This window comes from Cynocephalus volans, chromosome 2, assembly GCF_027409185.1.
Source record: "Cynocephalus volans isolate mCynVol1 chromosome 2, mCynVol1.pri, whole genome shotgun sequence".
Classification (NCBI taxonomy): domain Eukaryota; kingdom Metazoa; phylum Chordata; class Mammalia; order Dermoptera; family Cynocephalidae; genus Cynocephalus; species Cynocephalus volans.
Window position 1 is genome coordinate 167,914,240 of NC_084461.1, and position 15,868 is coordinate 167,930,107.

Below are 15,868 nucleotides of genomic sequence, written 5' to 3' on the forward strand. Positions count from 1 at the left end.
TGGTGTCTAGGCCTGTCCTCTCTTCCAAACTCATTTTAGTCCAAGAGCTATAGGGCCACGCTGCAGATGTGTAGAGCTTACTGTGTCCCCCTCGGTTCTTGCTCTCCAGGGGCAATTCCCTCAGATGTTCTTGGTCTCTGGCCCCACAGGACCACTGCGAACTCCTGGCAGAGTTCTGGAATGAGGGGCCGGGGGTTCAGACCCCGACTCCACAGCAGGACTGAATATCTAGGGGACCCTTGCCACTGGTTCCCCTTCAAAGGCCACTGTGGAGCAGAGCTCTGAAGGCATCATGCCCCCGGGTCCAACAGAAAGGACTAGAAGACACCTCCCTCCTGTAAACAGCTCTTTACTGCGTCAGTGATACTATGTCGCATGGTGTTACATGTGGAGAGGGGAATTACATGGCAGCAGGGCAGGTGGGTGGTGCAAACCAGTTGCACGTCTATGACGTAAGGAAGGTGGCAGGAAGGCTTTGAATGGGGGACGGGCTGGTCTCTGAGTCCGTGTTGGGAGGAGACAGCTCCGTGTCCCCACCCAGGGGTGCTGTGACTCGGTTTGAACAGGCAGGGCAGCTTTACAGCGAGGTTAGCCAGTGGGAAACCATCACTCTGCCGGAGACACTTCCCAGTGCCTCTTTCTGCCAGGGTGTGTGGGAAGTTGGCAGGGGGTGAGGGGAGACATCAAAGTGAGCCCCTTCCACTCCTGGTCCAGCTTGCCACTTGTGCAGAGAGGGCTGGGGCCATCCTGGGTCGTGGTAGGATGAGATCAGTGTGCGGCTGTGGGCAGGGGGAGAGCCACCCTGTTCCTAGGTCCTCCCTGGCCACTGCAGGGAAGACCTCCTGGAATGGGTGGGTCAGGCTCGGGTGTGGCAAGGGAGGCAGCTTTGCAGGGAGACCTTTCACGCCACCTCTGCCTGCCACCTCCAGCTTCTTTGGCTTTCCTGGGTGCGCTTAGGCAGAATGTTCCAAGGCCTGGAGAGTCTCCCATGCAGACGAAACTCCTGCTCACATTCCTCCCGGGACACTCCTGACAGGCAGAGGCAAGTACGAAGTGAGGATTTTCTGGACATGTGAAAAAAAAATGTTGAACTCGTCCAGGGCAGCGTGCGTGGGGTTCAAGGATGCCGGCCCTGGTGGAGTCTCACCGTCCTGTGTGAGGCAGGGCAGCCCCCGAGGACTCCATTCCCGTGATTACGGGGAGGGTCTTGCAGTTGCCAAACCCACCTTGTCTCTGGAGTTTTGGCTCTAATGCCCGGCAAAGGTTTCCCATGGTCCTCACCCATGGGGAGTCCCAGGAAACTGCTGGCCAGGATGGGCGTGAAGGTGCTAAAAAGGCTGGTGTGGGTCGCCACTCACAGACCTTCTTCCCGAGGTAGCCACTTCCCTGGAGGGCTCAGTACAGGAGAGGGGTCTTCTGTACTCTCCTGCCCAGCCAGGGAAACCCAGTTGGCCCCTCTGGCCAGCAGGGAAATGTGCGTGTGCGTGTGTGGGGGCTGCTTTCCTAGAAGTCACTTTTGGGGAGCCCACAGCTGTAGGGTCAGGCCTGGACATCCCCTATTGGAATCAAAGAACCAAAATTGTCTGTAGGTGAGACTTTCTAGAGGGGTTCCAGCTGCTCTGAGCCCCCTTCTGGCATTCAGTGTGGCAGTGTCCAGACAGAGGACCCTCCTCAGAAGGGGCTCTGGCTTCCTGGTGGGCCTGGGGACCCGGGCAGGCCAGGGGGACCCTGGATCCCTGGTTCACCCTTAGGCCCCACGGGCCCCCGCTGGCCTGGCGACCCTGTCTTCCCTGCAATTCCTGGTTTTCCCTGAGGCCCTGTGGGCCCTGGAGATCCTGGAGGTCCCTGTGGCCCTGGAGGCCCCACATCACCTTTGGGGCCTAGATCTCCCCTCGACCCTCCAGTTCCAATGCTTCCCTTTGAGCCTTTGAGGCCTGGGAAACCTCGAGGGCCAACTGGTCCCTTTTCTCCCACAGGTCCCACCTCCCCAGGCTGCCCCTGAGGACCCTGGGGTCCCGGGGGGCCCAAGCCACCGGGGTCTCCTTTCAGTCCTCTACTGCCAACAGGCCCTTTCACACCCACATCTCCTTTGAGTCCTCTTGGTCCTGGAGGGCCAGGGGCACCTAGAATTGGAGAGAAGAGGGGAGAGGTCAGTCCATGAGGGCTCGCCCGCAAACAGAGAGTGGGCACAGCCACAGCCAAGGGTCAGACAGGAGCCAGGCCCAGATCTGCCACCTTCTGCTCTCAGGCTGGCCTTCTACATCTGCCACGGCCTCTGATGTGGACTCACCCCTCCCCACCCCATGACTCTCAGGTGTCTGGGGACGGGTGGAGTCAGGTGATGCAGAGGAGAAAGCCAGGGAAGGGAGGTGTGAGGAGGGGCCCATCCCACTGTGGAGGCATAGCCACAGCCCGCAGAAGAGCACTTCCTCCAGGAAGCCCACCCTGAGCCCCAGCCTCTTCTCTGTGCTCTTGAGGCTACACCTTTCTGAATCTTTTAGTTGACACCCAGAAGAGAAGTCACAGCACACTTAAAGCAAATGCCAGGTGCCTGTCTGGTGGGCTTTGCTGCATGGTGCAGCACCCTGACGACAGGCAGGGCACATGTCCCATGCAGCCCAGGCACAGAGGCACAGGATCATGAAAGCTCAGTGTGTGCTTGAGGGGCTGATTCCCCATGCAGCTGTGGACTCTGCTGGGGACCTGGCTCTGGATGAGGGCCTGGGGTGGGGGCGGGGTGAGATGAAGTCATGGCCCTTTCTTGAGGAGCCCTGTCTTGCACCCATGCCAGGGGTCTGATGACGTCCTTCTGGCTGGGTAGGTCTGGGAGTCTCCACCCCTCAGAGCTGTACCAGCCCTGAGGACACAAAGCAGAAAGTGCCCGTCACTCTTCCCTGACATCTTAGAGTGCCTCAGGAGCACAAAGGAAAGAGAATCATCTGGCCTTACGAGGACAGTGGTCGTGGAGAATGACAGTGTTAGCCATTGTGGGTCAAGGCACAGCATGCACCTGGCTTTCCCTGGTGGCCTGGGCAGTGATCAGTGAACCCCGGGGCTGTCCTGGAAAAGGAGGTCTAATGCCTAGCTCCAGGTCTCCCTGAGACCCCTGCTGTTACATCACCCCCTCTGCAATGGCATCCTAGAGTTTTTGAGCTAGGTGGGACCTGGTCCAATTCCCTCATTTCACAGAGGAGTCAACTAAAGCCCAGAGAGGTGACGGCTTCCTGAGCAGGAGGCAGAACCCAGGTGGTCCTCTCAGGGGAGGGGATTCGCACGCCGGGAGCTGGGAGCCCTCTGAGCTGCCATGATCCAGCTCTGCAGCTCCACGGCCCTTCCTCCTAGCTTATGTGACCTGCTGCCCCGTGCACCCCACCCTCTGCTGGTCCCCTGCCCGTCTCCTTCCCTGAGTGCTTCTCAGTGGAACAGAGCGTCAGTGAATACCGTGTTCTATTATGACCTAAACTGGAAACCAGAGCCCAGACAGAGTCAGACCCACCAGGGCAATAAAAACCTTCTAGTCTGTCCCCTGCCACCGCCTGCCATGCCCACTTCCTGGCACAGGGGTGTGGCCCTGCCATGGCTCATGTGGCGTGCCAGCCGCCAGGGCTGGGGTTTGGGTCATTGGATGGCCTGGGGCGGGGACGGCAGAGGCCTGGTCTCAGAAAAGCTGGGATGCAGGACCTGCCCTCTGGTTCCCAGTAAGTCTCCCAGCATGGCAGCCAGAACCCAGCCACAGGAGCCGCCTCCCCCAGCCTGGCAGGACCTGCCAGAAGCTGGCAAAGCCTCAGCATCTGTCTTTACCCTAACTCTGCTGCTGGCACCTGGGCCAGCTGAGGGAAAGCAGGAGCCACTCGGGGGCTGTGCAGGTCTGTACAATTGAGAGTGGCAAGCAACAGTTTCCAAGGCCCCTGTGGCTCTCCAGCCACCCCTCCCACGCCTCTCTCTTCGCCTCCTGCCTCTGCTGGCTCCTTCTCGGCCACCTCCTTGAGCTCGTCCTCTGCCTGCTCTAGGAACTGAGGCTCCCCCAGGGCTGCCCCAGCTCCTAGTTCTTCCCTCTCTCCACTCTTGCCCTCTGGGTGGGAGAGTCCACAGTCCCCATCTCCAGCATGAGGAGTCCCATCTGGACAAGGACACCCTGCCCTGCCCTCAGGCCCAGCTGAAGCCTCCTGCCTCCCTTCCACTCCTTTCTATGCCACCTTCTTCAGTGGTGACCCCTGCTCCTTGTCCCTGAGCAGCCCAGCAGCTGGCTGGGAGGGTTTCTAAGGGTTTCCACGCTGGCAGCAGAGGAGAAAAGGCACAGACGGAGGCCCCCTCCTCCCTCCTCCTCACCAGCCCCCTCGGGCTCCTCTTCTCAGGGAAGGTTTGGGGCATCTTTCCCCAGATGGGGAGGACTGAGCACCCACACACTCCTGGCGGACATTTGTGCAGAAGCCTGGGCCGCACGGTCCGCTTCATTGCTCTGGGGCACAGCCCAAGCGGGAGCAGAGGAAGGACCACCCCCGAGCCACGGCTGCTGCTGCTGACCCCACCTCTGAGAACGCAGACGGGGGTCCCAGGCAGCAGTCGTGGGGAGATCAAGTGGAGTGACATCATCTGAGGCCCGTCCATGTGTCCCGGGCCTCCATGTGGGCTACTGATGGGTGCCTGTGCTGCAGACCGGAGCCCGCCTCACTGCCACCGTCTGGGCTGGTGGACGCAGCCCGTACCGCCCCGTGTTGGTGTGTCTAGCAGGCCGGCCCTGCAAGCTTCAGCCCCGGCTCATGCGCTGCCATGTCCCTGGCACTGAGGCGGTTGCCTCATTTTACAGATGACACCCTGCGGTGCAGAAGGTGGTGACGTGCCCAAGACCACAGCCAGCAGTGGTGGACCCGGGATTGCACCCCAGTCCTGAGAGGCTCTGAGACCCATGCTCCTGCTCGACCCCCAGCCACCTCTGCTCCTTGTCACATCGAGGCAGGGGCTCCTGGGCCTCACCAGCCTGCCTGCCTCCCACTGCCAAGGCCTGCAGTCCTGGGGGCTGCCTGGAGGAGGGGAGCTGGGGGATCGCTACAGAGCAGGAGTAGGACTCGGAAAGACGGTCCTCCTCGGGGGAGGCCTGCCCTTCTGGTCCAGCAGGAATCATGCCGTCAGAGAATTGAGGGCTGGCGGGACCAGGGCTGGCAGGGAGGTAGCCAACACCGTAGCTGTGTGGTCAGTGTAGGGGGACGGAATGTGGACGGAGGCTGACTGAGGCCCCCTCCAGGATGGGATGCCCCTGACTCAGCCAGTCCTGAGACATTGATATGGGAGGACCAGCTGCTTCTCTGGGCAGAGAGGAGACATTTCAGGCCAAGGAAGAAACACTAGCAGCCATAGCTGAGGTACAGAGTTGGGAGAGGGGACCAGAGTGCCCTGGAGTCATGGGCAGGCCCATCATTACTCAGGAAGCCAGTAGGCTGTAATTAGGTTTGCCAGGCCCATTAGGGTCCACCCACAGCTGACCACATGTCTGGGATAATAGGGTGGTCTGCCCCTAGTCTGCACTCACGGCAAGCTAGGGGGTAGTGAGCATGGGCAGGAGTACCCGGTTCCTGGGGTACCAATGCTGCCCACCATGGGTGGGGTGGGGCGCAGGCACAAGGGGCCCCAGCAAGTCTCATAGTCAGAGGCACTGGCCAGCCTATAGGGTAGAAGGAAAGAGATATAGAAGGGGCACTTCGCAGGGGACTGGCCTGGTGCCAAGCAAGGCCTGCCCATCAGGAGCCCTGGCTTTCGGTCCCACTCTGGTATTAGCAAACTGAGCGGCTGGGCCTCGGGCTCCTTTCTGTTCAATGAGAATATTGGCTGCATTCAGGGACTCTCAGTCCTGGTTGTTGTCACCTGAGGAGTGTTGGGAAAACATGCTGGTGGGTTCCACCTCTGCCCACGGTGGACTAGTTTGTGATGGACTCAGCCTCCCACTGAGAACAAGCAGGACTGTAGAGAAAATACTAAAACATCTTCCTGAAGGCTCTGGAGAGACACCAAGAGCCAGAACCCCAAGGAGAAGGGGTCCTCCGAAGCTTGCCTTGATGTCTTCTGTTGCCTACCCCGCCCAGGCATTAGTGGGCTAGTGACTGGTGTGGGCAGAGAGGCTAAGAAGCCAAACAAAAGCTTTCTGCAGTGTCACAAAAACTGGGCTCAGTGCTACTGAATCATCCTCACTGCCACTTCTGCAGGTAGCTCCTCTGCCCTGGACAGCAGCCTCTGCTCTGCCTTCTTTGCACGTAAACTCCCGAGCACTTCGGGTTTGGGAGAGGGATGGAGGGTGGAGCTCATAGAGCAACGTTTACATATTTAGACCCTCTGGTTTTGGCCCTTCTTGCTCCTCTTTGGCTTCTACTCTTGGCTCACACTTTCATTTAGTCATTCATTGAGCAAACATGCCTTGAGAACCTCCCAGGGGCCAAGGACTGCTGGGCACTTGATGAGTGAGACAAGGAGCCTGTGCCATCAAGCAATTTAGCTGCATAATAATCCCTTACACAGGACCCCTTTCTATATTTCACAACAACTCACACCCGTTATGACCACTTGTATTAATCACTACTGCAATAGGCAGGGTGAATATTGATATTCCTATTTGCAGGTAAGGAATCTGAGCTGAAAGTTGCCAAGAGTCCTGCCCCAGGTCATTCAGCTAATAAGTGGTGATGGTTTTTGTCTACAATTCCCAAATGATAGTCCTAGCACAGACATTGTCTAGCATAGACACAGAAATTATCCCACAGAGTAGGAAGAGATAAATATTCTGTGGGAGGCATAAACACTGTGGAAGTACCACAGGCTTTCTGTTGAGTAAATGGAGGCTTAAATTAATCAGAGCTGGAGCAGGTCTCGCAGACTGGCTGGTCTTACCCATTCATTTATAGAAGTGATTCTGCCTAAAGACCCAGAGTAAATTAGAAGCCTGGATCCTTTTGTGGGCACTTTAAGGGTTCCAGCTCTTCAATCAGTTCACGTGGGCTGTGGCCACTGCTGACCCTCTTTATCCCAGACAGCAGCTCGGTTCTGGCCAGAGGGAGACATCATTGCCCACTCCAGTGTTCGAGCCTGTCCGCATCTGTATGTGGATAAATGAATGAGTGACCAGGTACCTTTAGGAAGGGATGTGCCTTGTGCCCTCAGAGACTTTCCTTCATATGTGGCAGATTTTACATGTGGTGACTTTAATGACCAGAAGAAATGCTGGCCAACAGACAATTTAAACAAGTGTGCAGATGTTCAACCTAGAATCAGATGTGGCTCAGACAGGGATTCCACCTTGCTCTCAGAACTCTGCCCTGACTCGGGACAGTAGCACATGGAAATTCCCAAGACTATTGTTGGGTCAGATTGGAATGATTCCTGTCAGCACTTTCAGTACCGTCTCCCTCTTATCCACTCTCTGCCCATAGCCGACACCCAAACGGGTCTTTTTGGTATCTGCCAGCTCGTGCCCTCAGTGCCTGCTTTTCTGGGTGGGCACTGAACATGCACATCTCAGAGCGATGGTGAGGGGTCAGGATTTTAAATCATAGTGTGACCTTGTGTTTGTTCCTTAAACCCTGCCTCCCCTGATCTCAGGCTACCTTTCTGTAAAACAGAGTCACCAACACTGCCTTTTATCCTGTGCAAGGGCTGTTGTGAGGCTGAGATGAGACAACTGTGTGAAGGGCTTTGCCATCGGGAAGCTCTAGATTTCTTTTGTTCTTGGGTTGAATGCAACAGAAGCACAACATTGCCAGTGGGTGAGCGGTAAGAACTATCTACTAATGCCCCTCACTGGAACATTGCACCCTGGAGGTCAGGCACATACTACATATTTTAGGTGAAATACTGTGGGAAGGTTTCAGTTACCATGGAAACACTCAGTACCTGGCTTAGCTGCAAAAATAAAATACAACTACAGGCCAGCAGGATCTCCCCCATGAATGCCACCAATCTAGAATAAAGAAAAAATCAGCCCTAGTGGCAGTAGAAATGCTCAATGATATAAAATGAAGTCAACATAGGTTCAGGACTAAATGGTCAAAGAGAACAAGATAATGAAAGAGGTTGGTTCCATGTCTGTGCTCTGTCGAGAGAACAGAGTTGTACAGGACCATGGGCCCCTCCCTCTTTCCTCTTGGATCTCTTTGGCTGATTGGGCCAAGATGTTTAACCTGCCAAATGTACACTGCAGGTGCAGGAATGGCCAGTTCTCAGTGGCTACTTATCCTGAGATCTGCTATATTTTTAGGTTTAACATTCTTCCGACAAAGACACACGCTTTCTGGGGAAGAGCTCAGAAAACGATGCAAATTCCTAGTGTAAAGAAATCCAGCTTAGGAGTCTTTTGGACCATTTTCCAAAAGAAAAACCGAGGAAAAGACTGGGAGGAGATGGCCGTCCACAAGCCAATGAGAGAGGCCTCAGAAGACACCAGACACCTGAACTGGGAGAAAATACATTTCTGTTGTCTAAGACACCCAGGCTGTGGTACTTTGTTATAGCAGCTTGAGCAAACTAATAGTGTTTTTCATAATAAAATACTCATAAGAAGGTGCCACAGAGCATTTCATGTTAACTAAAAGAGTGGGCCAGAAAACCTACTTTTGATACAGAATTCTAGGGTCAGTTGGGGGTGGAGTTGCTCCAGGGTAGGAAGAGGTCAGTCCTTGCTGGGATTTGGTTGGAAGTGGGTGGAGCAGGTGCAGGAACTACACTAGGTAGCCCAGACTGTCCCCAAGGAACATGCCTTGTTCACGCACATGCTTTCAGAGGAATGAGGTTGTATGTGACTTTAGAGGAGAAGGCCACTCAAGGCAGCTTGGACCTTTGGATCTGAACTGCCTTGAATTTGAATCCTGTGTCCACACTCCTGGTCAGCTGTGCAGCTTGGGGGCTAGAAAGGGCTCCCCAATTCAGTTGGTTGGTTCGTTTGCTGAAGCAGGGACCGAAAGGTGGCTCATAGTGAATGAATTAGAAATGCCAGAACATTCTTTGGTTTACCGCAGAGATTCAAAGTCTTAGGGAGATTGGAATATTAAAGTGAATTTGTCATTTAAGACCTACTCAGCTACCCTAGGAGAGTCCGGAAGATAAACCTTTTATCATGACTGTGAAGGGAGCCCAGGCAGGCTTGAGGAGCTATGGCTACTTTTCTCTGCAGGCCAGACCTCACAGTGGGGACCACAGTCACTGAACTGGGAAACCTAAATGCAATGGGAGTAATTGGATCCCAGTGTGAAGCACCTAAGTGGCAAGGTGGACATGGCTACATAACAGACAGCAGAGTCAAAGTAGCTATTAGAACAGTCTGATACGTGTAGACCTATGGCACTGGTTGGTTGATCCTGGTATTCCTATGAGTGAAACAGGAAGCCTGCTAAATTCTTACTTGATATGAATAAACAAAAAATTCTATGTTAACAGAAGTCTAACTTGAATCATAAAAACAGAGAACCACAGCCCCTCAATGAATTCCCAGACTTGGGAACCCCTTGAATGAAGGGGAGGCCAAGTCCTCTTGAGGAAGGACCCCGGTACACTGCCAAAAACTTATACTGATAATTTTTCTCCCAGCTTTCTCCAAAGGAACCTGTGATCTGTTACCAGGGTTACTGTGCACCAAGGAAAAGGAAATAATCAGATCTTTTGGGCACTACTGGACCCTGGCTCTGAACTACCACTGATTCCAGGAGACCCAAAACGTCACTGTGGCCCACCATCGGGGTGATGGAGGTAAGTGATCAATGGAGTTTTAGCTCAGGCCCAACTCACAGTGGGGCCAGTAGGGCACTGAGCCCATCCTGTGGTTATTTCCCTAGTTCGAGAAAGCATAATTGAAATAGACATCCTCAGTAGTTGGCAGAATCCCCATGTTGGTTCCCTGACCTGTGGAATGAGGGATGTTATGGTGGGAAAGGCCAAGCAGAGCCCACTAGAGCTGCCTCTACCTAGAGCAGCAATAGATTAAAGACAACACTGCACCCCTGGAGGGACTGCAAAGATTAGTGCCACATTGAGGACTTGAAAGAGCAGAGGTGGTGCTTTCCCGGCTCACCCCCATTCCCCAAAAATCCCCATTCAATTCTCTCATCTGGCCTGTGCAGAAGACAGATAGATCTTGGAGAATGACAGTGGATTATTGTAAGCTTAATTGGTGGTGACTGTCCAATTGCAGTTGCTGTTAAAACATCCCTTACCTGGTGTGCAGGTATTGGCCTGGCAAATGCTTTTTTGTCCATCTCTGTCCATGAGGCCCACCAGAAGCAGTTTATTTCAGCTGGCAAAGCTGAAGTCCACCTTTACTGTCCTACCCCAGGGGAATATCAACTCTGCAGCCCTAGGTCATAATTTAGTCTGCAGGGATCTTGATGGCCTCTCTCTTACACAAGGTATCACACTGGCCCAATACACTGATGACATCATGCTGACTGTACCTAGTGAGCATGAAGTAGCAACTCCTGTAGACTTACTGGTAAGATATTTTCATGCCGGGGGTTATGAGAATTCAGGGGCCTTCTACCTCAGTGAAATTTCTAGGGGTTCAGTGGTGTGGGGCATGTTGAGATAACCCTTCTAAAGTGAAGGACGAGTTGTTGCATCTGGCCCCTCCTACCACAGAGAAAGAGGCGCATGCCTAGTGGGTCTATTTGGATTTTGGAGGCAACATATTCCTCCTGCCCATTTACTAAATGACCCCAGAAGCTGCTAGGTTTTTATTTGTTTGGCTGGTTTTGTGGCTGGCTGATACAGGGATCTGAAGCCTTGACCTTGATGTTACCAACACCACACTCTAACCAAGTGATCTAACCAGCCAGCCCCATAAAGTTGCTAGTTTTGAGTGGAAATCCAGAACAGAGGAAAGCTCTGCAACAAGTCCAGGTTGCTGTGCAGCTGCTCTGCCCCTTGGGCCTATGACCCAGCAGACCCAGTGGTCGTTGGGGTGTCAGTAGCAGATAGGGGTGCTGTTTGGAGCCTTTGGCAGGCCCCCATAGGTGAGTTACAGCACAGTCTCTTAGGATTTTGGAGCAAAGCCCTGTCACTCTCCATAGATAACTGCTCTCCTTTTGAGAAACAGCTCTTGGCCTGCTACTGGGCCTTCGTAGAGACTGAATAGTTAACTGTGGGCCACCAAGTTACCATGCGACCTGAGCCACACATCACAAGCTGGTGTGATATGAGCCACAAAGCCATGAAGTTGGGCGTGCACAGCAGCATTCGATCATCAATGGGAGTGGTACACCTGTGATCAGGCCTGAGCAGGTCCGGAAGGCACAAGTAAGTTACATGAAGAAGTGGCCCAAGTGCCCATGGTCCCCATTCCTGCCACACTGCTTCCTCTCTCTCAGCCTCCATCTGTGGCCTCATGGGGAGTTCCCTATGATCAGCTGACAGAGGAAGAGAAACATTGGACCTGGTTTATGGGTGAGTCTGCATGACATGCAGGCACCACCCGAAAGTGGACAGCTGTGGCACTGCACCCCTTTCTGGGACGTTCCTGAAGGACAGTGGTGAAGGTGAAACCTAGTGGGCAGATTTCTGGGCAGTGCACGTGGGTGTACATTTTGCTTGGGAGGAGAAATGGCCAGATGTGCAACTATGTACCAATTCATGGGCTGTGGCCAACAGTTTGGCTGGATGATGAGGGACTTGGAAGGAACATAATTGGAAGATTAGTGAGAAGGAAATTGGGGGAAGAGACATGTGGATAGACTGCTATGAACGGAAAAAAATTTTGAAGATATTTGTATCCCATGTGAATGCCGACCAAAGGGTGAACTCAGCAAAGGAGAATTTTAACAATCGAGTGGACAGGATGACCTGCTCTGTGGATCCAAGTCAGCCTCCTTCCCCAGACACTCCTGTTGTTGCTCAGTGGGCTCATGAGCAAAGTGGCCATGGTGGCAGGGACGGAGGTCATGCATGGGCTCAGCAACATGGACTTCCACTCACCAAGACCAACCTGGCCACTGCTACTGCCCAATCTGCCAGTAGCAGAGACCAATTCCGAGTCTCTGATTTGGCACCATTCCCTGGGGTGATCAGCCAGCTACCTGGCGGCAGGTTGAAGGCGTGTAGCACTTCTGCAAAAATGACCATCCGTAGGATTACAGAATACTTTAGTCATGGACTTCACATAGCATTGCTTTTGATCAAGACACCCTTCACAGTAGATGAAGTACAGCGATGGGCGCATGCTCATGGAATGTTCCCCACCACCCTGAAGCAGCTGGCTTGCTAGAACGGTGGAACAGCCTTTTGAAGTCACAGTTAGAGCTCGGTGGCAGTACCTTATAGGGCTGGGGCAAGGTTCTCCAGAAGTTAGTATATACTCTGAATCAGCCTCGAATATATGGTGCTTTTCTCTTATAGCCAGTACCCACGAGTCAAGGAACCAACGGGAGGTAACAGGAGGGCACCACTCACCGTTATACCTGGAGACCCACTAACAGTTTTTTGCTTCTTGTTTCTAAGACCTTATGCTCTGCTGAGGTAGAGGCCTTAGTTCCAAAGGGAGGAATGCTCCCACCAAGAGATGCAACAAAGATTCTTTCTAACAAAAAGTTAAGACTGCCACCTGGCAACTTTGGGCTCCTCATGCCTTTGAATCAACAGGCACAGAAGGGTCACTTGTGCTGGCCGGCACGATTGATCCTGACTATGGAGGAGAAATGGGACTGCTCCATGGTGGAGGTAAGGAAGAATATGAATAGAACACAGGAGATTCCTTAGGGTATCTCTTGGTCTTGCCATGCCCTATGATTAAGTCAATGGAAAACTACCACAACCCCATCTAGGCAGGACTACGAATGGCTCAGACCCTATGGGAATGAAAGTTTGGATCACCCCACCAGGTAAAGAACCATGACCAGCTGAAGTGCTTGCTGAGGGCAAAGGGAATATGGAATGGAGAGTGGAACAAGATAGTTATGTACACTAGCTGCATGTGCATGACCAGTTACTGTGACTGTGACTGTCATGCGTATGTCCTCCTTATTTTATTATGAATGGTTATGGGCATGTAGAAGAAATAACTTTGTTTTCTTCCTTCTCTTATTCCCTTATCATGTGACATAAGATGCATTGACTTTATATCACTGGAATATGTAAATATTGTTAACTTCACGTCATAGTATTTAAGCAGCAGAATAAAAGTCACTCAAAGACTAAACTCCTCTTCTAGGGGAAGGGTTAGTGAATTTTTGGTTGTACACAGGATAGCTGCATCATGTTAGGTGAAATTATGACTTGGTTATTGTCTTTATTTGGAGATTAAGTATGGTTTAAGGAGATGTGTGTGGCTGCCAAGTTGACGAGGGGTGTACTTGTGATGTTAGTTTTATGTGTCAACTTGACTGGGTCATGGGGTGCCTGGATATTTGGTCAAATATTATTCTGGGTGTTTCTGTGAGGGTGTTTGGGGATGAGATTTAAATTGGTAGACTGAGTCAAGCAGATGATCCTCCCTAATGTGGGTGGGCTCATCCCACACAATCAAAGGGATTGTTTCCCTTTAATCCTTTCCACCAGCACAGTGCCTAACACACAGTAGGTGTTCATCATGTTTCTGCTGAGCGAATGTGTACATTGGCGAGTAAAGCACCTGGCACACCACTGGGACCCACAGCGTGTAGGCTTCTTTCCTTTACCTTTGTAACTTTCAAAAAGCAGTTGGCCACAATCTAGCTCAGATAGATTAATATTTTCTCCAGTCTTATATATAAAACTTCATGTGTGGGGCTTAAAATATATCAAGAATTCCTGCATGCCCCCACACCCCTAAATGCTTTTTGCTAACTTCTTAAAATTATAAGATGTGTTGGCTGCAACCTCGATGTCCCGTCAATTAAAATATAAATTCCACTGTGGGGAAGAAACATCACTCCTTTTCTGTCTTTTCAATTTAAGTGTGAAAGACATTATCACATTATCAGTTCTACTGTCAAGATTAGGTTTGGATGGGGATGTGAGATGGTTAGTTTTATGTGTCAACTTGACTGGGCTACAGGGTGCCCAGATATTTGGTTAAATGTTATTCTAGGTGTCTCTGTGAGGTTCTTTTTGGATGAGATTAACATTTAAATTGCTAGACTGAGTTAAGCAGATGGTCCTCTCTAATGTGGGTGGGCCTCATCCGAGCAGTTAAAGGCCTGAATAGAACAATAAAGCTGACCCTCCCCTGAGTAAGAGAGAATGCTTCCTGCCTGACGGCCTTGAACTGGACATCAGCTCTGCAGATATTGGACTCCATAGAGACAGGAGCCAATTCCTTCTAATGTATACCTAAGTGCACACTATTGGTTCTTTCTCTGAGGAACTCTGGAAAATACAGAGGAACATGAGAGGGATGGGAGGAGAAGCCAGCATCAGAGTGAGGGGCTCTGAGGGGCAGATAGTTGAGAACACTCAGGAGGGGTGGAGAGGGTGTGGAAAACAAGACGAAACAGAGTTTCCAGAAGACAAGGTCTGCCTATTTCTCCATATGGAGAAATCCACATATGAAAATCCAGATTGTGTAACAGGCAAAGTTAGAAGCCATCACACATTTGCAAAAGAGGTTTGCGAGGGTATTTCTTAAAGCTACCCAAAGCCCTAGGCATTTGCTACAGGATTGCATTAGCCCACTTGGATTTGCCTAAACCCAGGTACTTCTGGGTCTGGCAGGATCACCAGGGCCCCGTGGGAGCTGTGTTGCAGCCCAGCCTGGCTCTGGCTCTGGCTCTCACCTCGGAGGATGGTGACATTGCGAAGGATGTCTCCATGCTGTGTGTCCACGGCCTTCATCTCCTCCACGATCATGGACAGGTTGCGGATGTTGAAGTCCAGCCGGGTGCTGAGCAGGCTGAAGCGCTCCCGGAGCAGGTCTGTGGTGCCCAGCATGAGGGAGACGGACTTGTTCAGGTAGTACAGCTCCTCAGCATGGGTGTGGAAGCCTAGAGTGCAGGAGAGCCGCACATCGTCCAGGTACTTGAGCATGCTGTGCACATGGTTGTCAGTGGCATTGATGTTGGTGAAGATGGTGCTGATCTCGATTTCGTGGGAAGCCATGCGTCCTTCCAGTGACTGGAACCTCTCCACGGTGCGGTTCTGTGCATAGCGGGTATGGTACTGGAGGTCATGCATGTTCTCCTCGTGGTCGTCCAGGAAGGAGGAGATATTATCCAGCTGCAGCTGCAAGCCCATGACCTGCAGCACCAGGTCGTGCATGCTCTCGGAATTCTGGCTGATGCGCTGAGATGAGGCCCCCAGGGCAGCCTGCATGTTTTTGACTGCTTCTCCGGTCTTGGCCGAGGTAATGCGCAGGCTGCTGAACAGCCGGGTGTAGTTTTGCCAGTCGGTGACAATCTTCTGGAGGGTCAGGGTCTCCTCGTCCGTCTTCCGCTGGATCCCGTGGATCCACTCGAAAGTCTGCCCCACAGTGAAGTTGATCTGGTGCACCGCAGCCTTGACATTGTAGCAGTCCTGGGTGAGGTCTTTCAGAGAGAGATCCAGGCTGGCTGTGGTGGCCTGCCAGCCTCTCAACTGGGCCAGGAAGAGCCCCAGAGACTGGTTGACCCGGTGGATGGAGAAGGAGCAGCTTCCCATCTCCTGAGAGAGCTGACTGCTGGTGGTAGACAGCAGATCCTGGGCCCGAGAGGTCTGGTCCAGCTGGACCTCCTGGGCCAGAAGCATCTTCTGAATTCCCTCCAGCTCCTCCTGCAGTTTTCGGATCTCTTGTCCCAGCTGCCCAGCCTCATGGCAGAAAGAGCAGTTGTTCAGGGCTTTGGGATCTGCAGAGACAACACTTTGTATTGCTTAAGGATCATGGCACAATGCTTGCTCTTTTAAATTAAATACTTCAGAGCATAATATGTCGGCAAGTGGCTTCCTGACCCTGCTT

At 52.6% G+C, this 15,868-nt stretch overlaps 1 protein-coding gene across 1 annotated transcript in view; it reads right to left on the reverse strand.

The window, feature by feature from the left end:
* Nucleotides 1-350: 350 nt before the first annotated feature.
* The window catches only part of SCARA3 (scavenger receptor class A member 3), a 35,361-nt gene continuing 19,843 nt past the window's right edge, over nt 351-15,868 (reverse strand). The window contains exons 5-6 of the mRNA XM_063086804.1: nt 14,715-15,758; nt 351-2,123 (exon numbers count right to left, since the gene is read on the reverse strand). Coding sequence (XP_062942874.1) covers nt 1,672-2,123; nt 14,715-15,758 — 1,496 coding nt within the window. The 3' untranslated portion in view covers nt 351-1,671. The remainder of the gene's footprint in view (nt 2,124-14,714; nt 15,759-15,868) is intronic.